The 26,149-nt window shown below is 39.0% G+C and overlaps 1 protein-coding gene across 1 annotated transcript in view; it reads right to left on the bottom strand.

The window, feature by feature from the left end:
* AK8 (adenylate kinase 8) overlaps window positions 1-26,149 on the bottom strand; it is a 170,865-nt gene that overhangs the window by 39,946 nt on the left and 104,770 nt on the right. The window contains exon 11 of the mRNA XM_043987061.1: window positions 20,223-20,364. Coding sequence (XP_043842996.1) covers window positions 20,223-20,364 — 142 coding nt within the window. The remainder of the gene's footprint in view (window positions 1-20,222; window positions 20,365-26,149) is intronic.

Here is a 26,149-nt window from a genome sequence, read left to right as displayed (position 1 = left end):
AGGATTGTAGAAGGCAGCTAGTTGGTACAGTGAATAGAATGCTGGGATTGGAGTTGGGAAGACTTCTCTTCCTGAGTTCAAATCCAGCGTCAGACACTTTCTAGCTGGGTGACCCTGGGCAAGTTACTTAACTCTGTTGGCCTCAATTTTCTCATCTGTAAAATGAGTTGGAGAAGGAAATGGCAAACCACTTCAGTTATCTTTGCCAAGAAAACCCCAAATGGATTCACAAAGAATTGGACATAACTAAAATGACTGATCAACAAACAAACAAAAAAAGGATTAGAAAGTATTCTAGATTCAGTGTCTCTCTCTCTCAATAAATGATCCTCCTAGGCAACACATGATTATCAGTTCATATGAAAAATACTGAAGGGAAAAGAGGACATGATCGTGGCCTTCAAATATCTATGGCTTTTAAGAGAAAAAGAAAAAAAGGACTGGACTTGTTCAGTTGTTGCCCCTGAGGACAGAATTAAGAGCAATAAGGTACAAAGGAGAAAATTTGGCTTAAGTTGCTAACAAGGAGAGCTGTCCAAAACTGTAATGGACTGCCCCGGGAAAAGTAAAACTAAAGTGGTATTTCTGAAAGGTATGGAGAGGAAGTTTTTACAACATCAGTGATATTTAGGAGGAGGCTCTTCAAGGTTTTAAACATCTGCAACCTGCATCTGGCAAAGATCCAAGCTTTTAAAGCACAAAGCAAGGTTCAGCAGTTCAGTGCTTTATTTATGCCTCTGAGGAAAATGGAAAATTGAAGTACAGTCTGAAGTCTCCCCGAGACTCCTATGGGTAAAGAAAAACAAATATGATTTCTCCAAGTCATCTTTGTGTCTTAGGCCTTTTGCCTTTTTCCAGGAAATGAGTTTAAGTTAATGGTCTGGCATCATGCTTGCTAAAAGTGGTGACATCTATTCATCAGGGCTTGAATCAAATGCCAACTAGTCTGTGCTCTGGCACTGTGAAAGGTTAGTCTGTCATTCTCTACCAAAGGAATAAAGAAGTCTGTGAATTGACTGATTCACCAAGTCCAGGGACCAAGTCTTTATTTCTTCTCATTCCTTATTGGTTTGTCTTTTACTTTGACTGCTAGATGCAACCTATGGCTCTGCTTAAGATTATAAAATGTGTATGAGATTCTATGAATCTGTATTCTGAACCCTGAAGAAGAAAAAACTTTCCGAATATAAAAGCTGTGAGACACACAAATAAGTCATTGACAAATTCCGTCTAGGTCTGAAGTGCTAATTCCAAGGGTTTAGTGATCAAGGCTTTTCCATCCATTCCAAATACTTAGCAGTAAATGCTCTCTAAATGGATAGTTATGTGGCAAATGTCACTTCTGTGCCACAAAAAGGTGACAGCAAAATGTAACATATAACCCACATGTATTTCAGTGGGTTTTATTACTGTTACTGGATTTTTTCAATTGAAAGACACTATGCATATCCTTTGACCTAGCAATAATGCTACTAGGTCTATACCCCAAAGATATTAAACACAATGGAGAAGGACCTATATGTATAAAATATTTATAGCCGTTCTTTTGGTGGTGGCAAAGAATTGGAAATGTACTGATCGGTAACAATTCCATAACACTTCCAAAGGACTCAAGATGAAAAATGCTATACACCTCCAGATAGAGAACTGATGGACTCTGAATGCAGATTAAAGCATGTTTTTTCCCTCTTTATTTTTCTTGCTATTTTTTCACAAAATGGCTAATGTGGAAATATGTTTTTGCATTACTTCATATGGATACAGTGTATCATATTTCTTCCATGGCGGGGGTGGGGGGCAGGTTGGGGTAGAGGCAGGTAAAGAATTTGGAACCAAAAATAAAAATTTAACAAAAGTGGGGGAAAAGATGTTATAGTTGCCTGGACCTTGGATGGATAGTGAGTATAGGGCTCCTTCAGGTGCTACTAACTATTTCAGGCTTGTAGAGTTGCTGGTCCTCCATAAGCATTCAACACAATGATATAATAATAACAACAGCAGCTAGCACTTACATAGCACTTTGAGGTTGGCAAAGCACTTTACAAATATTATTTCATTTGATCCTCATGACAACCCTAGAAGGTGGGTGCTATCATTGTGCCTGTTTTGCAGACTTTGTGAGGGTCACAACATGAGTCTTCAGTGGCAATGCACTTTGACCATAGATTGTTCTTGCTTGTGTAAAGAATTAATAGTTATTTGAGATTTTTATGCTTCAGGGCGCACTGGCCTGGGGCTCCGAAAACCACATGGTGCTCCACCCACTGTAGCCGTTGCCATGGCGCTGGCACCTCACGTCATCACCACTCACTGATGTCTACATGGGCCTGGCAAAATTATACTGATTGGAAGCCTAGTGAGGGCAGTCATGTGACTGTCAGAGTGGCCATCCCATTGGCTGGGGCTGTGTGAGGTTTTTCTGGGATTCAGGGAGGAGAATTGGGCATTCTAGCTGGACGCTGGAACGACAGGAGTTCTGCTGCATATTCTCAGCTGATTCCTGGGCGGTGGTATCTCTTCAGATTGTATTTTATTCCCTTTCCCCATTTTATTTCCTTTCCCTAGATTCTACTGATCCTGTTTGTGGTTTTTTTTTTTTTTAAGTTCGTTCTTGTTAAAGTAAATCCTGTTCTGTTTTGAGGGGAGGCTGCTGGTCTCCTTTCTTGCCCCAATATTGCGGCGAGCCGCTTAGCTAACACTCCCCAATTAAAAATTGGTCCCTACACTTGCATACAGAAAAGATTCTGCTTCTGATGCCCACTTTTTTGATCAGTCTCATAGACTCACGAATGCCAAGTGGCCAGAGCACATGAGGCTGCACTCATGTACAGTCTTTTCCAAAGTCATGATTGGTCTCTGGGGCAATTTGGTCTTGGAAAACATTCAAGACTCTCAACAGTTTCAGATACAGGTGGTCGATGTATGGAGGGAAACCTGTGATGGGCAGGTTCCCATAATTAGCCTGATTATGGCATATGGTCAGTGACCTTGAGAGGAAGTGGTTTTTCTCAGGGTGCGAAGCTAGTCCAGTTCAAATATTAATGATCATCCTGAGAACAACCTTGGAAGAAGTCACCATTATATTATGAGTATGTGAGAAGGGGAAAGGGGAAGCATACTCACTTTCTTTTTTTTTTTTTTTTTGGTGAGGCAATTGGGGTTAAGTGACTTGCCCAGAGTTACACAGCTAGTAAGTGTCAAGTGTCTGAGGCTGGATTTGAACTCAGGTCCTCCTGAATCCAGGGCTGGTGTTTTATCCACTGTGACACCTAGCTGCCTCCATACTCACTTTCTTGCAGAGTTACATGAAAACAAACAAACAAACAAAACCTTGGACTTTTAACATGCAAACCATGAGGTCAAAAGCACCTATACTTCAAAGAAAACTACGGACTCTTTAGATACAAGCAAGAAGGATTACGATAGACTACCTTTATTCCAAATATTTCTTCTAGTTGTTTCCCAATATAGGGATTGTACTTGCATTTCAATGTAGAATAAAAGTTTTAGATGCCATTTAGCCTCACTTCTACTGCTGACTATCATCCATCACTAATACCTCAAATCATAAAGTCCATCACAGGGATTAGAACGGAAGAGAACAAACATTTATTAAGCACCTGTGTACCACACCTACTATGTGCCAGGCTCTGTGCTAAGCACCTTACAAATATTCTCTCATTTTATCATAGCAGTGAGTGCAAGGCTGATGAAAAATCAGGGAAGTATAGAATCCTTTTTTCTTCTTAATGAGGAAATGTATCTTTCCTTAACAATCTGCCTGAAGTCTCTCTCAGATCACTGTTTTAGGGACAAGGAAAACCAGATTAAAATCTTATAACTAGAGTATGCCACACCCATTGGAGTGTTACTCACAGAAATCTTGAGAACACAATACCATGGAAATTAGAGGTGTTCTCCGTATGCATTAATACCTAAGATGATTTCTTATCATCAGTCTTTAACTGGAAAAATTCCTTTGCAAGAAAATACTGACCTGAAACTTGATATAAAGCCAACACCTGAATATCCATGGGAGTCTTCATAAAAATTAAGCTGCCTAATTTCTCAGGTTAAAGTGGCCTGCATTCTATTGGTAGAATCACTTAAGAGTTCTTATTTTTATTAGCCCTTAATCAGTTAGGTGGTACAATGGATAGAGTGCTAGGCCTGGAGTCAAGGAGACTCAGACACTGACCAGCTATGTGACTGGGCAAGTCACTTAACCTCGATTGCCTCAGTTTTCTCATCTGTAAAATGAGCTGGAGAAGGAAATGGCAAACCACTCCAGTATCTTTGCCAAGAAAACCCCAAATGGGGTGGGTAAGTTGGACGTGACTGAACAACAATTCTTATCAGCTCTCCCTGGAGTTTCTTTCCTACAGAATGATGCATCTCTCCAGATCCTCAATTGTGGAGAAGATAATCTTGGATGGCAAGGGGAAATCTGCAGATATCTTGAGCTCTCTGTGGAATTCACTGTATTTTTCTACTCTGTAAGATCCTGGAGGCTGTAGCCAAGGGGTTCAAAGGTAATGTACATTTTTTGCTGTCTTTGCTTCAGAAGTAATTGCTCTTGTGCTCTCAACGACAGACAACAAACCTAGTAACAGACTTTCATAAACTAAGTTTTAACCCAGGGAGAGTAAAGCTGACCTTCCACATTTGCTCAGAATAATATTCACCAGACTTTTTCTTACACAAACATTGGAAGTAAGTGGTAAAATGTCAACAGTCCCTAGACAGGAAAATAATGGAAGAAATTTCCTTTTTTCCTTTCTAGTCTTTCTTTACTGCAAGATTAAAATGCTACAACTTCATGAGGCACATATTTCTAGCCCTCCCATGGCCATGATGGACTCTAAGCTCTGAGACTTGTAGCCGGGGGCTCTAGCTGACTGTTTGATGCCAGGCCTGCTGACCTAGCTGCTGCTCACCTGTCACAACCATCTTCATTTGCAGACTCTGAAATCACATTAGGAAATTCTGGCTTCTTCTGCAAAGGCCCCAAGAGCAGGGAAGATGGCAGGAGGTGAAAATACACATTTTTAAGACTGGTTATTGTTGCCTCAACATAAATTGATATGCATTAGCAGAGTTCAAACTTCAGTTTGCCACAGATGCTCCCTCTTCCTATCTGCTTGAAGTTTCCATCTGAAAAACACCTATAAAAACCCTGCTCAATACCAAACTTTCTTTCAAACACCTCTTTCCTTAAAGCCAACTCAATTGAGAGGAATTGGTTTGTTGTGGTAGATGCAAATGTATGCCACAGAAAGTGGATGGCTGTTTTCATACTGGGATGGGTCTGACTTGATGTGTCAAAAGGTTTCTTTTCATTAAGATCCAAGGAGATGAACATTATTTAGTGGGCACTTGAAATGAATAGGTATAGATCCAGTTTTCCAGTCAGATACCACCTGGATGTCCAACCCAAAGTAGAACTCTATGGGATGTCACATACCTAGTTTGTTGAAAACACATCAATGCCCTTTTAAGGGACATGAAAAGATATGACTTTAAGGCGCTCGCAGACATGGAAACCCATAGGAAAAAGAGGGCTACAATATCTCTTTCTGGCTTCATGTATCTATGTGATTGGAGCAGCTAGACATGTGGTTCAGTGGATAGAGCACTGGGCCTGAGGTCAGCTAGACCTGAATTCAAATCCAGCCCCAGAAACTTACTACCTATGTGACCTTGGACAAGTCTCACAACCTCTGTTTGCCTTAATCCACTGGAGATGAAAATGGCAAACTACTCCAGTATCTTTGCCAAGAAAACCCCATGGGCAGTATGATACATGGGGTCATGAGGAGTCAGACATGACTAAATGACTGAACAACAACATAATCATCATCTATGGGGTTGCTTTGTGGAGTAAATGGAAGGTTCTTCTCTATCAGAAAAAAAGATCTTTTTTGTTGTTGTTTCTTAGGTACCTTTTTATAGCCAGACTCTCATACAGGTCTCTTTGTCTTTTTTAAAAGGAAAACACTTTCACTGAGTTTAACCCTTGAACCCAGACATGCTTGATGAACTGAGTCATTTCATATAGCTGGCATGTTCAGATCTGAAGTATGAAAAATTAGAATTCATATTTGTCCAGTGACATAAATGGACACACCAGGTATTTGCTGAATCTGTTTTCCTGGAACAATTCAGAAATTCCACACCCGGGATGGCTCATAGGATCCTTTTAAAGGTAGATATGTGGCTGCTGCCAAAGGTAACAAACCAACATTAAGAGGGATTCTAAGATGACTGATCCTAAAATGTATATATATAATATATATGTGTGTGTATATAGATGTATGTATGTGTGTATATATATATATTTTTTTTTTCCTTCCAATATAAAAGAGGCATCTATGGAACACATAGTCAATGATATGTATTCCAGTCCACGTCTGGTAAACTCTCAGATAATAGCAGCATGGTAGGGTCACTGGGGTTCTATTAGCTCAATTAATGAGGAGTAAGATAAGGCTAACACCCAGCTCTTCACACGGCTAAGGAATAGAGCTGATAGTAATGGAGTTATTAACCTGCGTCAGCCAGTAAATTTTGCTGCTGATTCCAACTCCATTTCCTAGTTCAGGCCTCCATTAATAGGCTGTTTATTATCCCTAATCCACATAAGGATCCGCTGCTGAAATGTGAAAGCTTCCTGGACAGACCAAATGGTACCCACCCACCCACCCAAAATCTCCCTGCTTTGCATTTTAATTTTTCCTTTGGTCCTTCGGACTTCCTCTTAGGAGACTGTAACATGGCTTTCACTTTTAATTACATAAGGCTACTGAAAAGAGAGCATCCCAGGTACCTAAAATAAAGCTCTTCTCATCCAATCAGGTGGCTCTGTCTATCAAGCACAGGCTATTTTAATTGCTGATTTCATAAAGAACCACTGTTAATGAGCATTTGTTTATCCTCAATAACCAAGAAATTCACTTGTATTTAAAAACTAAGATTAGTAAAGTGGCACAGTGTGAATGAAATTTCCCTTCATGGGAGTGAAAATGTCCCCCCTAAAAAAAACAAAACTAAAAGATAAAAGGAAAACAAGTGAAATTAAAGGAATGAGTCATATGCCTATGAGCACATATGGAGTAAATATAATAAAGACAAATTGGCATTCTTGTACCAGCTGCTCTTCTTGGAATCCTGTCCTCCTTCAGCACTCAGCTCGGATGCCCTGGCCTTCCCTCATGCCATCCCCCTGCAGATGTTAGTGCTCTGTCCTCCATTTTTCATGCATGTTTGTGTATGAGTTGTGGTTAAAGCATGTTCTCTATTCACTATGCCATAGCCTCTTTTGTACACACCTAAGCACTTAATAGATATTTGTTGAATTGACAGCATAAGAAGCACTTACCCTGAGGTCAGAGGACCTGGGTTCAAATCCCACATTTGATGATTACTACCTGGGTAGCTTTGAGCGAATCACATAACCTCCCTGGACCTCAGTTTCCTCCTCTGTAAAATGAGGGGGTTGGGCGAGATGAAATTCTGAGTTCCCTTTCAACTATACATCGGTGATCCATTCTATGATCCAAGGAATAGGGTGTATCTCCAGTACACTAGCCACTTTTATTTGTTGTGGAGTTATGTTCAGTTGTGTCTGTTTCTTCATGACCCCATTTGGGGCTTTCTTGGCAAAGATCCTGGAGTGGTTTGCCACTTCCTTCTCCAGCTCATTTTACAGATGAGGAAAACTGAGGCAAATAGGATAAAGTGGCTTGTGCAGGGTCACACAGCTAGTAAATATCTGAGGCCAGATTTGAACTTAGGAAGATGAGTCTTCCTGATTCCAGGTCCAGTGCTCTATCCACTCACTACACTATTTAGCTTCCCTATAGCCAGTTTTATCTCCATTACATTAGAGTGAATTTCAGTAGTCAGGAGAGAGGCTATATTTTAATAAATTACCATTTTCACACTTCTTAATTTTGGATACAAAGTTGTAATAGACCCATTTTTCTTTTTCCAAATTGTGCATTTTGGTTTTTGGTATCAGGTACAAGAGACAAAAAACCATATTTGGTTTTCTTTTTTTTTTTTTTAAATTTTTTTTTGGGGGGTGCTGGGCAATGAGGGTTAAGTGACTTGCCCAGGGTCACTCAGCTAGTAAGTGTCAAGCGTCTGAGGCCGGATTTGAACTCAGGTACTCCTGAATCCAGGGCCGGTGCTTTATCCACTGTGCCATCTAGCTGCCCCCATATTTGGTTTTCTGAATTAGTACAGAGAATTATCATGTAAAAGAAATCATTAAAATGCAATTTCAAATATGTTTGTTCAAAGGATTACATTAGGCCAAATTATTTCCTAATTGTGGTATTTTAAAATCCATATTCAACATGGACAACCTACATACTAATAGATGTAAAGTGACTTCAGACCTACTTGTCTGTTGATGAGAGGGTTAACACCCAGCACAGACTTTTAGAGCAACAAATGTCTTCAAAAGACCAGAGAGTCCAGCATCACCCCCTCAAATTAGCATTCCATCCAAATAATCCAAGACATAGGTATTTATCTCATCCAAAAAGGGATACCTTGATAACTTATTCCAGCAGGAAGTAAGATCTTTTTGACATTTAACCACAATCTGTCTTACATCAGTTTCAATTCAATCTGACATTTACTAAATTCCAACTCCTGCAAGATACTATACGAAGTGCTGTGATTGCCACAGTAAAAAGAACAATTTGTTTCAGACTGTTCTGTCTCAAATTCGCCTGTAAAAATCCCTGCCCTCAAAGAGTTTACAATCTAGCGAATAGTCACTCTTGTAGCTTTGGCCTTGCTGCACAGAAACTCCAGGCTAGAACTAAATTTTTTGAGATTGAAACATAAGAAAGAAAAGAAATGTATAAATTTTGGGGGGCTTCAGAGAGGAGGAAATAGTCAATCAATCAATGATGGGCCAGGCATTATTTATGCTAGGTGCCAGGGATACAAAAACAGAAAATGAAGCAGCTCTTGCCATTGTTGGGCTTATATTCTATCTAGGGAAACAACATGTATGCATGTAAGCAAATACAAAATAAATCCAAGGTTATTTAGGCTGGGGAAGAGAAGGGTACATTGGTAGTTAGATCAAGATACTGGAGCCCTTGGGCTGAGCTTTGAAGGAAATTAGAGATTCTAAGAGACAGAGGTGAGGAGGTGGAGCACGACAAACAAGGAGGAGAGCTTCTTCAAAGGCAGGAAGATAGGAGGCAGAATATCCTGTAACAGGAAAAGCCAGAAGGCCAGTTTGACCCAACTATAGAGAGTGTGAACCAGAGATTCAAGGGAAGGAGCAGGTGGGAAGAGGAAAAGGAGTTTTCTTTCTGTCACCACTAGAAAAATTAACGTTTACATAATGCTTTAAGGCTTAGGAATCAGCTTCCTTATATTAACCTTTTAAGAGAGATAGTATGGGGCAGCTAGATGGCGCAGTGGATAAAGTACCAGCCCTGGATTCAGGAGTACCTGAGTTCAAATCCGGCCTCAGACCCTTGACACTTACTAGCTGTGTGACCCTGGGCAAGTCACTTAATCCCCATTGCCTACAAAAAAAAAAAAAAAGAGAGAGAGAGATAGTATGGGGGCAGCTAGGTGGTGCAGTGGATAAAGCACCAGCCCTGGATTCAGGAGTACTTGAGTTCAAATCCGGCCTCAGATACTTAATACTTACTAGCTGTGTGACCCTGGGCAAGTCGCTTAACCCCAATTGCCTCATTAAAAAAAAAAGAGATAGTATAAGTATTATTATTTCACACACACACACACACACCCTTCTTTTTTGGACTCAGACTCAGAGAGGCTAATATTTGGTGAAGAAAAGATAGTGAAAAGTAGAAGATGAAAGTCCCAAGATTACAGGTAACATTGAATTAAAAGGCCATCTTGTTGTTGCTGTTCAGTCTTTTTCAGTCATGTCCAAATCCTTGTGACCCCAATTGGGGTTTTCCAGGCAAGGATGCAGGAGTGGTTTGCCATTTCCTTCTCCAGCTCATTTTACAGGTGAGGAAACTGAGTGACTTTCCAGGATCACATAGCTGGTAGTGTCTGAGGTTACTCGTGAACTTCCTAACTCCAGGCTTGGCATTCTATCCACTATACCAGCTAGCTGCTCTAAAAAGCCATAATACCATTGAAATTTCTTTTTTTTTCCAGGGCAATGAGGGTTAAGTGACTTGCCCAGGGTCACACAGCTAGTAAGTATCAAATGTCTGAGGCCAGATTTGAACTCAGGTCTTTCTGAATCCAGGGCTGGTGCTTTATCCACTGTGTCACCTAACTGCCCCCTGCCATTGAAATACCTTAAGCCATTGGTTGTAGAATCAAGATTAATACCCCCATGTGCCAACCGACTATACTAGAATATTCCTGTAATAATAGTACAGATACAAAGGCCTCCTGTTATAATAATTTCACAATTATTTGAATCTCCTTGACTTGCAATACTTTCATCTCATCTTGGAGCCTTTGACCTTTTATGTTAGTTTCATGTTATGTGATTTAACATCACAAATTTATCTTTGATTTGTTTCCTCTTTCTGTTAGACACTTTGTCCTTGAGTTGCTACTATAATGGAAGATGTGTATTTATAGATAACTGCCTAAAATTCTCTAGAAGCCCCTGGGAAAAGTATATAAACCCTCAAGCTTTTCTTCTTGGTTAGCATTCATGGCTGGTAAGGGGGAGGGGATCCATGATGATCAATAATAACAATAATAGCAGCTAACATTTATATAGCACTTACTATGTGTCAAGCACTGTGCTAAGCAATTTACAATTATTATCTTTTTGAGTTTCACAACAACCCTGGGAGGTAGATGCTATTATTATCCCCATTTTACGGATGAGGAAACTGAGACAAATGATGGTTAAGTGACTTGGCCAGGATCAAATAGCCAGGAAGTATCTGAGGCTGTATTTGAACTCAAGTCCTCCTGACTCCAGGCCCAACACTCTATTCATTGAGTCATCTAGCTACCTTCTAACAATAATCCTCCTAACAATTAGTTGATAAATTAATATATGTATTTCTAATAGGTCTGACCCCCCAAAATACACTGTGATTCAATTTACTTGCTTCAGTAAATAGTAACAAACATCTGTTTTGGAATTGATTTGGAAGAATCAGTGGTCATCCCTTTTTTCTCTCTCTCTTGCTCTCAAAAATAAACAACTCCACAGAGGACTAGCCAAGATGATCTACCTCTGTCTCCAAAATATGCCCTTCACTCTCCCACTTCTTCCATTGTTCACTCAGTTCCCTATGCCTATACCCCATCATTCATTTGTTGGATCTCTATTCATCTGTTAAAGCCTAGTTCAAAGGTCATCTTCTCCATTAAGTCATTCTACCTGGTAATGACTTTCCTCTTTGAGAAGGTCACTTATTGCTTTGTTTTGCAATTTTCCTATGATGTAATATCATATATTATATGCATCTATTCTTAAAATGTTATTTCCCATCTAAATTGTAAGCTCTATGAGGGTAGGATTTGTGTCATAACCATACTTTTTCTATAGTAGTCTATACATAGGAGGTACTTAAGAATGAATGGAGAGGGGCAACTAGGTGGCATAGTGGATAAAACACCGGCTCAGGATTCAGGAGGACCCGAGTTCAAATCCGGCCTCAGACACTTGACAGTTTCTAGCTGTGTGACCCTGGGCAAGTCACTGAACCCCAATTGCCTCACCAAAAAAAAAAAAAGAAGAAGAAGAACAATGAATGGAGAGGGGCAGCTATGTGGTGCAGTAGCCAAAGCACCGGCTCAGGATTCAGGAGGACCTGAGTTCAAACTTGGTCTCAGACACTTGACACTTACTAGCTGTATGACCATGGGCAAGTCACTTAACCCTCATTGCCGCACCAAAAAAAAAAAAAAAAAGGGAAAAAAAGAATGAATGGAGAAGTGAATTTCACAGTCACATTGTATTTTAATTCAAAGGATCTGACCATGAATCTTCATCTATAAAATAAGAGAACCAACATTAAAAAAAAGAATGTTCCAATCCCTAAAAATCAGATAAATTAAATCAAAACAATCTTGCACCTATTACACGGGTTAGAAAAACAGCAAAGAAAAATAAAAAGTAAATGTCAGTGGGGCTGCAGAGAAACATATCCTATAATAAATAAGTGAACATTAATCCCACATCACCAAATGCACACTGGATCTTTCAAATGGACAGCCTGTGGGCATCTCAATCCCGACATGCCTGAAACACAAGCTATTTCTTTTCCCCCAAGCTCCCTTCCTACCCGCCCCCTTCTGAATTTCCCCATTTCCATCAAGGGAACTGACATACTTCCATTCCCTCAGGGTTGCAGCTTTGGCATTATCCTCAACTCCTCATTCTCCCTTCACCTCACATATCCAGTCCTAGATTTTCCCATTTCTACCCCCACCACATCTCTCACAGCTTCTCCCTTTTCTCTACTCACACAGCCATCATCTTGACCCTCATCATCTCACAGTAGCTTCCTAATGGGTATCCCTGCCTCAAGTCTCTCCCCACTCTAATCTATCCTCCACATAGTTGCCAAATGATGTTCCTAAAGCACAGGTCTAACCAGTTCATTCCCCTACTCAGTAAACTCCAATGGCTTCCAATAGGAAGCTATTACTATCGTAATTTATCATTGTATTATACACATAATTATTATAACTAACATAATATATAATAACATTTATATAAGATTATAGTTATATTTTCAAATATAAACCTGCTCTGTTAAACATCTAATGCCTTTCGCAATATGAGTCCAATCCACTTTCTTTTTTTCTTTTTTTTTTTTTTTTGCAGGGCAATGAGGGTTAAGTGACTTGCCCAGTGTCACACAACTAATAAGTGTCCAGTGTGAGGCCGGATTTGAACTCAGGTCCTCTTGAACCCAGGACTGGTGCTTTAACCACTTCAACACCTAGCTTCCCCCCCCCCCAAAATCTACTGTCCTAGCCTTGTTATCTATTATTTCTCCTTCCTACAATCCAGCCAAACTGGCCTTCATTGTTCCTTGCACACCACCCTCCATTGCCCATTTTACACCTTTGCCCAGGCCATCCTCCATACCTGGAATGCTCTCCCTCCTCACCTTTGCTTCTTAGACTCCCCAACTTCCATCAGTGCCCAGCTCAAACACCATCTTTTATAGGATTATTATGATATTGTTATATAATAGGAGGCCTTTTGTGAACCTTCTAGCTGCTGGAGCTTCCTCCAAATTACCTTGCATCCCTTTTGTATATAATGACATAAGTTTGCATGTTATTACCACCCCAGATAAACTCCTTGAGATTAGGAACTGATTCATTTTCATCCATGTATTCTCAGCGCTTAGCACAGTTCCTGGAATATAGTAGGCACTCAATAAATGCCCGTTGGTTAATTGGTTGGTAGATTTTTTTTGTTTTGTTCTGTTTTGTTTTTGGTTTTGGTGGGGCAATGAGGGTTAAGTGGCTTGCCTAAGGTCACACAGCTATTAAGGGTCAAGTGTCTGAGGCTGGATTTGAATTCAGGTCCTCCTGAATCCAGGGCCAGTGCTCTATCCACTGCGCCACCTAGCTGCCCCTGGTGGTAGATTTTTAATGAAACTGTAGGCGGGCGAAAACACTTTGGAAAACAATATGGTTGCCAACAAGAGTCAGGAAACTGGTTGGTTCTTAATCCAGTGATTCCATTGCTAGGACTTTATTCTAAAATATTATAATAAGGAAAAAGGAACCTATCTATAAAAAAAATTCATAGCTGTTATATTTCTAATAGCAAAAATATGGAAACTACATATCCAACAATTGGAGAACGGCTGAATAAATTATGGTATATGAGTTTAACACAGTACTATGGTGCCATAAAAAAGATAAATATGGAAAGTAAAGGAAATATGGAAAGACCTATATGGGGTGGTGCAAAATGATATGAGCAGAACAAGAACTGTATACATACTGACTACAATTCTACTTTTTTCTTTTAAAGGAAAGAAAGAGAAGAAAACCTGAAATAGTAGATTTTCAGATGGCCCTGGGGGAGAAACAGAGAACAAAAACCACATTTTTAAAAAACTGGTTTGTTATTGAGTAATTTATTTGGTTCTACCCTGTTAAATGCTAATAGTTTTATGTAAGAGCATCATTCATTTGGTTGATTATTTGCATTTTTGTAGTGGTTATCTTTATGCTTTGTTTTTAAATAAGGAATTGGGTAGACTAGATTATCTTTATGGCCCTTCCTAGCTCTATACCTTATTATCCTGTGACCCTGAGCATTATTTACCCGATATTTCAGAAGCCATCCATTGCTGCTGATACTAGCTTCTGAATGAAAGTTCATTTGGGGGAATGTATCCTTGGATACCTAAAGGGCTTTTGGCCTTATTTGTCCATCGAGAGGCACAGGCCATGTTGGTGTGAGATTCCCCACTGCGTGGGTCCTTAGGTGGGGCAACAATACTCAGGATCTTTTAGATGGTTGGAATTTGCCAATGTTTGACTTGCTGTCAACACCGTCTCTCCCTTGGAGGCAGCCCTTCCGTATAGACACCAGTTCTGCTCTCCAGCAGGCTGTTTGTGATAACTGTCTTTTTGTTTAGCTAGGACTGAAATAACCCTGGCACAGTCTAGGAGGCAAACCTAATGACAAGAGATCTGTCACAGTTTTCCCAGTGACAACGAAGATAAAGTTCCCCAGCAAATGTGGGTGTGGAGCTGCATGTCTATCTTACTTGGGACGTCCTTTTAGGGCACAACCAACTCTGTCTTAGTCTCTTCCACAGAGCAATTTCCATTTTGCATCAGGGTGCTTGGAACACAAATTAACTAATCCAAATGATCATCCTTGAGGGATATATTTAGAATCACACACAAAAAAAGGGGAAGAGCCACTTTAAGGAAAATAACAATTATAAAATGCCTGGTAGCACTCTACTGTATTTAGCTGTCATAAACTCATCTGGCATTTTATATATATCTTGTACTGCATGACTCCTTTCCATTTTTCACCCAGGTACTTTGCAGCCATGCCTGCTGAACTAAAACAAACAGCATTCTGTACCTGCTGTCGATGAAAGTCTCCATTAAACCTTGACATAAGTAAACCAAAGCCTTTTATTTTAACCACCCAATTCTTGCAACCCCCTGATAGGAGAGGTTTTAATGGTCCCCCCCCGCCTTTTTAATGTCCCCACCCAGTGCCACCATCGCTCAAGACTGTCAGAGAGATTTGGCTTCTCATTCACCTTAAAGATGTCCATAGCTCAACACAATTAAGACTACATCCAGATACCCAGCAACTTCAGCAACAGGGAGGATTTTTCAACACAAGTTTGTCTCCTCATATCACAGACTTGAAGGAAGCAAGAAGACATTTTTGTATGGTTCACTGCAAACTTACTGACATCAATCTGAATTCTATTCTCTTCCTGTGGTAAATATTAATTCTAAAGGAAAATACCATGCTTCAAATTTGCAGCATGAAATGAATTATTTTACTGTTAGGCAGAGGGCAGAATTTTGGATGAAGCAGTGGATTTTTTTATATCATTATTATTGTGTTTTAACAAACTTTATAGCCCATATTGTTTGTTCTCAAATAACTTTCCCCCCTTCTTTTCTGCCATCAATTACTTGGTTTGTTCCCTTCACTGTATGATGTTGGAATCAAGAGATTGATACTGCTCAATGGTATATAATTTAGTATTATGTGCACTGGGTTTATGCGGTGGGAGTCAGACAAAACATAGCATTTGAACACTATCCATTTATTAGCTCTAAGAAAGAGATTTATACTGTGACAAGTAGACAATAACTCTGTTTTCTGATAAGCCAAAGAGGTATGTTTTTGAATCCAATACACAGAGTAGCTTACCCTTTCACCAATAACTCTGTTTACTAGTATGAGTATATTTTAATAATAAACTTGATATATATGTAAATTTATTTTAATCTAATTTCATCAACCGAACTCTCCTAAAAATGAGCCTTTGTAGATTGTTTTCATATCTGAGTTATAGATTTCTGTATCCTATTCCCAGATTGATTTCTAGGCTATAATTCTGTCAAGATTTCCTCCTGGTGTCAAAAACAGCAACACCACAGCTAGAGTGTTTTATAATTGGCATCACACCTCAACCAGAATTATAGCCCTAATGTGCTTTCCCAGGGTGGGTGGTTTGATTTTCGAATCTCTCTCTTTCTCTCAGTCTATAACTGGACTTCAAGGTTTTATGGCAAAAATTGTCTGTAGGATTAATCAGGAAATGTTTAATTTAAAGCGTATGCTTGGGTGGGGCAGAAAAAGGAGAAGGAGGGAGAAAAGAAAAGGAAGAGAGCACCTTCTGAGCAAAGGGAGGGAAATGTAGGAGAGTGATTAAACACAAAACATAAGATTAAATCAAGCTTGTAAATGAATATTTTAAAATGTAGCTGCCTTCCTTCTGCTCTGAGGTCAAATAAATTAAGTTGCTATTCCTTACTAATTCTCCAGGCACCAATCCTTACCACCTGGGCGAGTGGCCTCTTTGCAAGCCTAAATTAAATCAAAGTCATATTTGTGAAGTGCTTTCTTGTCCATTTAAAAATAAATACTCAGGGGCAGCTAGGTGGCGCAGTGAATAGAGCACCGGCCCTGGAGTCAGGAGTACCTGAGTTCAAATCCGGACTCAGACACTTAACACTTACTAGCTGTGTGACCCTGGGCAAGTCACTTAACCCCAATTGCCTCACTTTAAAAAAAAATTTTTTAAATAAATACTCTATCCACCCCAAGTCACAGGGCTGGTTCTTTGACACATGCATAGTATATGGGGCTCAGCAAATACATTTTGATCTGGCATACAGTAATAGACACATCTCCGTTAAGCCACATTGATTCATTCGCCACTTCTATGGATATGATTTTCTTGAGTTCATCCCCAAACATTTCATGTACATAAAATGAGGTACAGTTCAGCCATGATGAAATTCTTTGTCCAACATAGGAGCAGACCAAAAAAGGTATTGTGGCCTCAATTCAAATCATAGCCCCAGAATTTCATGACTCATGTTAAAGGTTAATAAGAGGACCAATTTTAATAGTGAAGAAAACCTAGAAAGCAACATTGCTTGGCAGTTATTATAGAAACCAGAGAGGACTGAGGACTACTAAGACAGAGGAAAGCAAGCAAAAGTTTAAATTATAAGGAGGTAAGAACAACAGGATATTTGACATGAATTACTGTAATCTATGGCAAAGTGCTCCAGAATGAGAATAGGGACATTGTTATTGGGAAGAGAGAGCAAGAATAGTGAAAACACTATGAGAGATATAAAAAAGTATGACATGTTGGGCCAGTTTTCAAGAACCTTACAGTTTAGTTGAGGAAACAAGATATGTACAGAAAGTTAAATAACAATAAGAGATATCACAAAGCAAGGTAAGTTGAATCCTACTCCAAGAATGGCTCTGATTGCTGCTTTGAGGATCAAATGAGTTGATGCATGTGAAAATGCTTAGGAAAATATATTTTTAAAACTACCACTTACAAGCATATTGTATTATTAATAATGATGATAACTTGGCATTCTATTCTGGGCTCTCTACTCCTGAGCATAGAATCTTGGAAAAGTCAGTCAACCTTAGGCAGAATTTTCCCATTTTAGAAATGAGAATATTGTTTGAATAGAGTATACTTGAGAATTACTTGAAGAACTCTGAGGTAGACATGGACTACAGAATTCTAATGAGACAGCAGCTGCAATTTAGTTCTGGCTACTACAATACTAGGATAAGGTAGTTAACTAAAGTTTTTCAAATAAGAGAAAAGAATATTGTACTGATATCGGAAAATAAAAGAAAAATAGCTAGAAGCTATCTAAAACTATTCCATATTCCTTCAGTCCCCATTATGATATTCTCTGTGATAATGTTGCCTGTTCAGTCACATAATCCTAGAGGGCAAGGATCTTACTTATTTAATTCATTTAGTTCCACAACCAAAGGAGTGCTTAATAAATATTTTTGAATAGAAAAAGGAATTCTGTGGATGGAAGCTGCTGTTAGGAAAATATTTAAAGTGATGTTGTAAGGCATAAGGTCCCTAACATTAGCCTGCTATGCAAACTTGGGCAAGTCATTTCACTTTTCCTGTTTGCAAAAGGAGGGGGGATGACTTCAGAGGGCTCTTCTAGCTCCCACATTCAAGGTTTTAGAGCCTTTCCAGATGTGACATTCTGTGTTCAAAGATCACTTCTAGTTCTTGGATTCTATATCCTGGAGTCCCTTCCAGCTCTAACAATACATAATTCTATTATTCTACATGGTCAGGGTGAATGAGTAACCACTTCTTATGGGCCAGTAATAAAGAATGGTGATGTGATTAATTTATAGTTTAGCAAATTAAGGGGAAAGGTGGGCTGGTCCATTTTTGTAAACCAGTAATTTTAAGAGTTTGCCTGCAAGATTGAATTAAAATAACTAAATGCGCATTGATTAACAATGCATAACAAATGCATTCACTAATTTGTTCATTGAATGAATGAACTTAAAAGAGATAAGATCAAAGCTTTAGGACTAAGCACAAAAGAAGAGTGAGAGCAACCTAAAGATATAAAAGAAAAAAAATAATTTAAGCTCCCTATCATCATTATCATTATTATTGTTGTTCTTATCTTGTTTTTCTCATCTTGTTCATAAAGAAATGGTCCTGGGACAAATTGATATCCTGCTATTATTCTTTTATATTTGATGTTCTGCAGATCACTGCACAGGTGGATAAAATAATAGCTTTTTGTAGTTGAATAAAATTATTAGGATATAAGCTCATCCTCTAGAGATTTACTGAAAGCATTTCTGAGACAGTTCCAGTGACAGACAGACAAGAGCAATGGTATTACCTCATCATGTTCCCACAAGATTTTTATCTCCTCTGAGAGGTCCCTGATAACAATATCATTTATATAGCACTTTATAGTTTACAAAGTACGTTACAAGTATTATTTTATATTTTGAAGGTATTAAAATGTTGTTCTCAAGTATTTTTAGTTCCCTTTTCTGTTTAGGTGATTATGAAAAGCAGTTTATTCTATGATAATGGTCCAGTTTTAGTATTTTCATTGGTTGAATTCTCCTGAATATCATCAACAATAACAACCACCTTATTATTATTATCATTGCTCCACTAAAGTCTTACTCAAATACTTACCTCGTCATAGGGTGGAAGTGATCCTGCATTCTCCCAGACTATGCCAGCAGAGCACAAGCTATAGTGGGTCTAACTTCTTAGACCCACTTAGGATGTAAGGCTTTCAAGGCCTTACATGTTAAGGCTTAGGATGTGAAGCTTAGGAAGGTTTTATATATGGGCCTGTCTAGGTACTGGTACTGTATCATTCAAGGACCAGTCTGTAACCAAAGTGACCATCAGGTGAGGATTTTTTGGCCACAGAAACTCACTAAATTGCCTACTAAATCATGGAATGGGTTGCAACCTGTGCCAATGGAAGACTCATGGAAGTTACATAATCTCTTTGAGTTTCAGTTTTCTTGTATGTAAAATGAAGGGAACAGACTAGATAATCTCTAAGGTCTTTTCCAGTTCTACAATTCTGTGAATCTAAGTATTAGTCGTACTTTATATTTGAGTAGTGTTTTATAATTTTTCATAAAACTTTCACATGCGTTATTTGATCTTCACAATAATCCTATAAGACAGGCAGAAGTTATCACATCCATTTTATGAATGAGTAAACAGGATCAGAAAGGTTCAGTGATTCAACCAAGGTCACACAGGTAGTAAGTGGAAGAATCCGGTTTTATATCTGGGTGTTAAGTGAAGTGCTCTACATCACGGGAAGAAATAAGCGCTAAGATATCCTTCTCAATATCTTTCCAGAGGAGGAGCAGAAGTCAACCCACAGAAAGTACTAAAAACTCATCAATGGGAAGTCGAGGAAAATGTTCTATGACAGTTCTCCAGTTGGTACCTGAAAGTATCATTAGCTCTCGATTTAGAGAGCTTGGTTTCAAAGCCTGGCTCCATCACTTACAACCTGTCTTTGAGTTAGTCATTTCCTCTGGATTTCAGCTTCCTCAACTGGAAAATAATAAGGTTTTCACTCCATCATTTATGAGGTTCTCTTCTAGCTCAAAATGCTGTGATCCAAACTACAGGAAAGTCTAGTAATGTAGACACTCACTTACCAAGCTTTAAAAACTCTTGTTACAACCAATAGTATACCTGTTGGGCATGAATCCTGCACTCTCCAGGAGAGTTGCTTGGTCTAAGTCTCGAGGGAAACCGTGAAGCACCCAACCATAGCAAATACAATCCTGTTTACTGAGACGGTTTATCAGGACTCTTATGATGATTTGATCAGGAACTAGAAGGGGGAAAAAATGAAACCTTGTTTTAGAAAAAGGTCAAAAATGGAATTTATGAAATTTCTCTTGATAGAAAACCGTGGGAAGACTTACATAAATTGATACAAAGTGAAGTAAACAGAACCAGGAAAGTAATATAAACAGTGACTACAGCAATTCAAATGGGCAAAAACAACCACAACAAAACAATTGAAATTAAATGCCATGGGGGCAGCTAGGTGGTGCAGTGGATAAAGCACCAGCCCTGGATTCAGGAAGACCTGAGTTCAAATCCAGCTTCAGACACTTGACACTTACTAGCTGTGTGACCCTGGGCAAGTCACTTAACCCCCACTGCCCTTCAAAAACAAACAAACAAAAATACACAATCATGTTAATGTTTGCCATACTTTAATTACAGAAAAATAAGGAAATGGCAATAGCTTCCACCCTAATTCAGAGACAAGAAGATATTGTTTGGTATGGTGTCATGTGCTTAAAGGCTTGAAGTATTATTTTGCCATGTTGATTTATCTCCACTTAAATGAAATCAGTCTCATGGTCAGTATGTCTCACAGGCAGGATTTGAACCCAGGTCTTTCCAACTCAGAGGCTAGGCTCTTTAACCATTATACCGTAGTGCCTCTCTTAAGTTACAGACAAAGAAATCAAGAACCTGAGAGGTTAAGTAACAACAATATCTAAGATGTACATAATCCTTACAGGTTTGTAAAGCACTTTATAAATATCATTTCATTTGATACTCAAAAATCCTATGAAGTCAGTGTTATTATTATTCTATTTTACAGATTAGGAAACTGACCTAGAGAGGGCCAAGCAACTTGCCAGAGGTCACACAGCTAATAAGTAGCAGAGGTGGGATGTGAAGCCAAATCTGCCTGTTTTTTCTATGCTGCACTATATTTTACCACTACTAATATGTCTAATAATTCTAAGCACTTATGGAACCATGATGAGTTTAGCATCCAAAGGAGGCAATTGTTTTCATAATGAAACGCAAACATTTGATAATATTCAAAGAGGTACCCAAGATCAGAATCTCTGTATACCTATACATACAACTAGCCAGATGCAAACCCAGGTGAGAATACTGGAGAAGCAGGGAGGATGAGGATGGGTTGGGGAAATGACTCCCAGAACACTAAAAACACTGATTGTGCCCTTTATTCATTCTCCCATTGGAGCTGTATGAAGCCCTCTTATGAAAGTCCTCCCGACATATTCAGTGGCATTCAGAGAAGCACGAGGGAGCTCTGCAGCAAGCCCACAAATGAGATTGTGTGTCAGCAAGCTTTCTGTTTTTCAACTAGGTGGGGGATCCCCTGAATTGCCATAAAATTATTTAAAAACACGTTGGGGGCAGCTAGGTGTCGCAGTGGATAGAGCACCAGCCCTGGAGTCAGGAGTACCTGAGTTCAAATCTGGCCTCAGACACTTAACACTTACTAGCTGTGTGACCCTGGGCAAGTCACTTAACCCCAATTGCCTCACTAAAAAAAATTTTAAATTTAAAATAAAAAAAAAAAACCCCGCTGAATCCAGTTTCGGGTTTCAGGTTGTATTGGCTCACCAATGCAAGGTTTTCTCTAAAGGGACACATCACACAGGATGACCAACCCTTCCAAGACTCTCTTAAGTATTATTTGTCAATCTATGATCTCCTGTAACTTGCTTTTCCCTGGTCTTCACCTTCTTTTCTGATTCAAATTTAAAACCAACTATTTCTCAAGATTCAATGTTCAAGAATAACTGAAGACTACAGGAAATGTATATAGAAAATGAAATATTACACTGAAACCTCTTATTTACATTGACACAACTGACATTTTCCTGAAATTTATACCTTCTCCCCCAGACTCATTAAATATCCTATGTGGGTGATGTTCTGAGTTCCAGCAATTTGCACTGCATTCCCTGCAATTTGCACTCATTTTTCAGAGATGATTGGTAAATATTACCATTGTTTGCTGTGAAATTAGTTCTCAAGAGAAGATAGTTTCCTATATACTTATTATAACTGACTGCTTCACACCTTCTTTAGAGATGCATAGCTTCCTTGATACAATCCTACAGATAAAAGAGACTCAAAAGTAAATGCTTATCAAGGATTTACAACAATATAAACAGAAAGAACAACAAAAACAAAACTGAATGTTTTGTCATTATAATGACCAAGTTTGGCCAGAGAAGGGATGGGGAAAGGTACCTCCCTCCCTTTCTTGTTGATGTGGGGAACTATGGGTGTAGAATATTGCTTATACTTTCAGACATGGTTGATGTTTGTTGAATTGTGGTTTCTTTTAAATTTCTGTTATAAAGAACGGTTTGAAGGATAGGGCAGAGGAAGGATATATTTGGAAATGCATGTGATAATAAAAACAAAAAGCATCAGAAAAAAACACTCACATACTTAGAGCTGGGCATGGAAGGCTGGATATTATTTCAATAGGTGGAGCTGGGAAAAAGACATTACAAGCATAGGGAACACTAAAGAAAGGCACAGAAATGGGAAGGTTTGGGAAATATTTCTAGAACTGTGAATAATGTATTTGCCAGAAACAGAATTAGCCTGAGATAAAGGTGGAAAGGTAGTTTGGGGCCAAATTTTGGAGTTCCTCGAATGTCTATACTTTTTTTCAGGAGAGAGGTAGCAGAAAGAGCCCTGTATTTGGATGGATGACATGCATTCAAGTTCCAAATCTGCTGTGTACAACTGTGTGACCTTAATTAAGGGCACACTCCTCCCTTCTCTGGGTCTTAATTTCCTTCAGTGCAAAATGAGGGTGTCTAGCTCTAATTCAGTAATTAATGGGGAGCCACCGAAATTTTATAAGCACAGGAGTAACAGGATCAGAGCTATGCATTAGGAAGATTAAGCTGTCGACTATATATAAGGATGGCTCTGAGAAAGAGCTACTTTGGAGGCAGGGGGGCCTATTAGAGGAGACTGAGCTATAAAGGAATCAATAGGAATAGAAAAAAGGGGATACGTGTGTGCAAGAAATACTGAGACCGAAAACTTGACATGATATTCACTGATTGTACTGAGAGAGACCAGGTCTCTGTTTTAAGAAGCAACATACTAAATGTACTAAACGTAAATATATTGTTGTTCAGTTGGGTCTGACTCTTGGTGATCCCATTTGGGGTTTTTTCTCTGCAAAGATATTACCGTGGCTTGCCATTTCTTTCTCCAACTTATTTTACAGATGATGAAACCGAGGCAAACAGGGTTAAGTGACTTGCCCAGGTTCACACAGCTAGGAAGTGTCTGAGGCCAGATTTGAATGTAAGATGATGAATCTTCTGGATTCCAAGCCCAGTGCTCTATCTACCAAGACACCTAGCTGCTTGATTTAAATATAGCCATCATCATAATGGAGGTTTTTTAAAGGCTAGAAAGAACTGATTCACAACTAAATTCAGTTCAGTTCTGTGTACCAGGCAACGCACTAGGTGCTTTGGATACAAAGGGAAAAACCAAAGCCCAGCCAAGCCCTGAAGGAGTTTACATATACATTCTGTAAAGGGTCCAAAGTTAATGCCAAGCCACAAATATTAAATAGTGATCACTTACAGTTTTTTTATAACTTGACATCACCTTTCATTCACTTTAGAAACTGAGAACCCACAATGTTCCAAGGGAATTTTGAAAGGAAGGCAGCATGATACTGTAGTTGAAAGATGACCTGAGAATCAGGTCCAATACTTTGTATAGTAGTTGTTGTTTTTTAATTGAAATATCTGTGGATATCTTGTTTCCTTCAATAGAATTTAAGCTCCATGAACACAAGAACTTTCACTATTATCTTTTTATCTCTAGTGCTAAGTCAAGTCTTCAGTACACAGGTAGCACTTACCAAATGCTTATTGAAAATTGAGTTTAGTTTTAACACCAGCTCTGCAAGTAACTAACTATATGAATCCTAGACCAGTCTTGGTCTCTGTTTCCTTCCTCATATTTAAATGAGGTGTTGGACTCCAGAGTCTCTAAGGTTCTAGCTCTGACATTTTATGACTATTTACAAAAAAGCAGAAAAGAACGGACTTTAAAAATGATCTTCAAATATATGTGAAACAATGATCCAAGACAATCCCAAAGAAAGAACTGATATTGATGGAACAGACTATTCTTCACTTTCTTTCATTTTTTTTCTTTTAATCAAGTTTTCTTATACAAAATGACAAATATGGTAATATTTTACATACTTGTACATGTATAACTCATATATGATTGCTTACTGGCTCAGCAAAGGGAGAGGGGAGGAAAGGAAGGAGGGATAAAAACAGAACCCAAAACTATAAATAAAAATGTTTATTACAGGGGCAGCTAGGTGGCGCAGTGGATAAAGCACCAGCCCTGGATTCAGAAGTACCTGAGTTCAAATCTGGCCTCAGACACTTATGTTATTCTAAATTATTGAATAACATAAATTAGAACCAGAAGACTTTAGAGACCATCTAATTCTCTCTCTTCATCTTACAAATGAGGAAAGTGTGACTTATCTAAGCTTGCTCTGCAGATGACTGGCCAGGCAAGAGACTCAACCAAAGTCCCCTGACTTCCAGTCAGGATTCTCTCCATCACATTCAGGATGCTTCTTAGTTGCACCTGTGCATCCCAACTCTTTTTTTTTTTTTTAGTGAGGCAATTGGGGTTAAGTGACTTGCCCAGGGTCACACAGCTAGTAAGTGTTAAATGTCTGAGGTCAGATTTGAATCCAGGTACTCCTGAATCCAGGGCCGGCGCTTTACCACTGTGCTATCTAGCTGACCCTGCATCCCAACTCTTAACATGCAGATAGATCTTATTCATTTGGGAGTGTCTACCAAGGATGAAGAATACAACCCATCCATGCCTGTCTACCCTTGTGATTGCTACATGTTTCCTCCCTCAATTTCATCCCAACATGCTGGAAATCTTTTCTTCTGACATTGGGTCAGTATCACTGGAGCATTCTGGCTGTCCACTGACTGTCATTCCTCACTCCTGTCATCCTTGACTCCTATTTCTCTTGAGAGTTCCTCCTTGGTGATATGTTGTAGCCTGTTAATCATCCTTCTCCATTACCCTCCATGTGTAGCATCTTCACCATGACAGCTTTTCAATCAGCACAGAAAAATACTCCAAGCTATGGGGGAAGACAACTCCTGGGAGAGAATTGAGAAGGGGGAGCACTTCCTCTCCCCTGTACTTAGCAAGTTCACTATTTGTACTCTCCTGAACACAAGGAGGGAGGAGGATTAGACCCCAGTGACTATTATGTGCTTATGATGGTGCTTATGATAATTTTATTATAACTTTGAATGGTGAAATCTATTTTCAACCCCAACTAATATATACCTCTGCCTTTGGGAATTGGGACAATTCAATACCTGCTTGGGTCAATTTTGGGAAAACTACGATGAAAGATCAAAATACTTTTCTGGTCTCCATGTATTTGTGGGTCAAATGACTAAGAAGTTCTCTTTGGGAAACAACACAATAAAACTTGAGAAAATCAAAATAATAAGAAAACAATTAAAAAGTTATGTCAGGGGGCAGCTAGGTGGTGCAGTGGATAAAGCACCGGCCCTGGATTCAGGAGTTCCTGAGTTCAAATCCGGCCTCAGACACTTGACACTTACTAGCTGTGTGACATTGGGCAAGTCACTTAAGCCCCATTGCCCCGCAAAACAAAACAAAACAAAAAGAAATCTAAAAAAAAAAGTTATGTCAGGACATCAAAGCCCTTAAGAGGTCACAGGATTCAATCCCCTCATTTTACACAGATGAGAATAGAA

The sequence above is a fragment of the Dromiciops gliroides genome, chromosome 2, assembly GCF_019393635.1.
Source record: "Dromiciops gliroides isolate mDroGli1 chromosome 2, mDroGli1.pri, whole genome shotgun sequence".
Taxonomy (NCBI): domain Eukaryota; kingdom Metazoa; phylum Chordata; class Mammalia; order Microbiotheria; family Microbiotheriidae; genus Dromiciops; species Dromiciops gliroides.
Note: the sequence above shows the minus strand (reverse complement) of the source record. Positions and strands in the feature narration are given on the sequence as shown.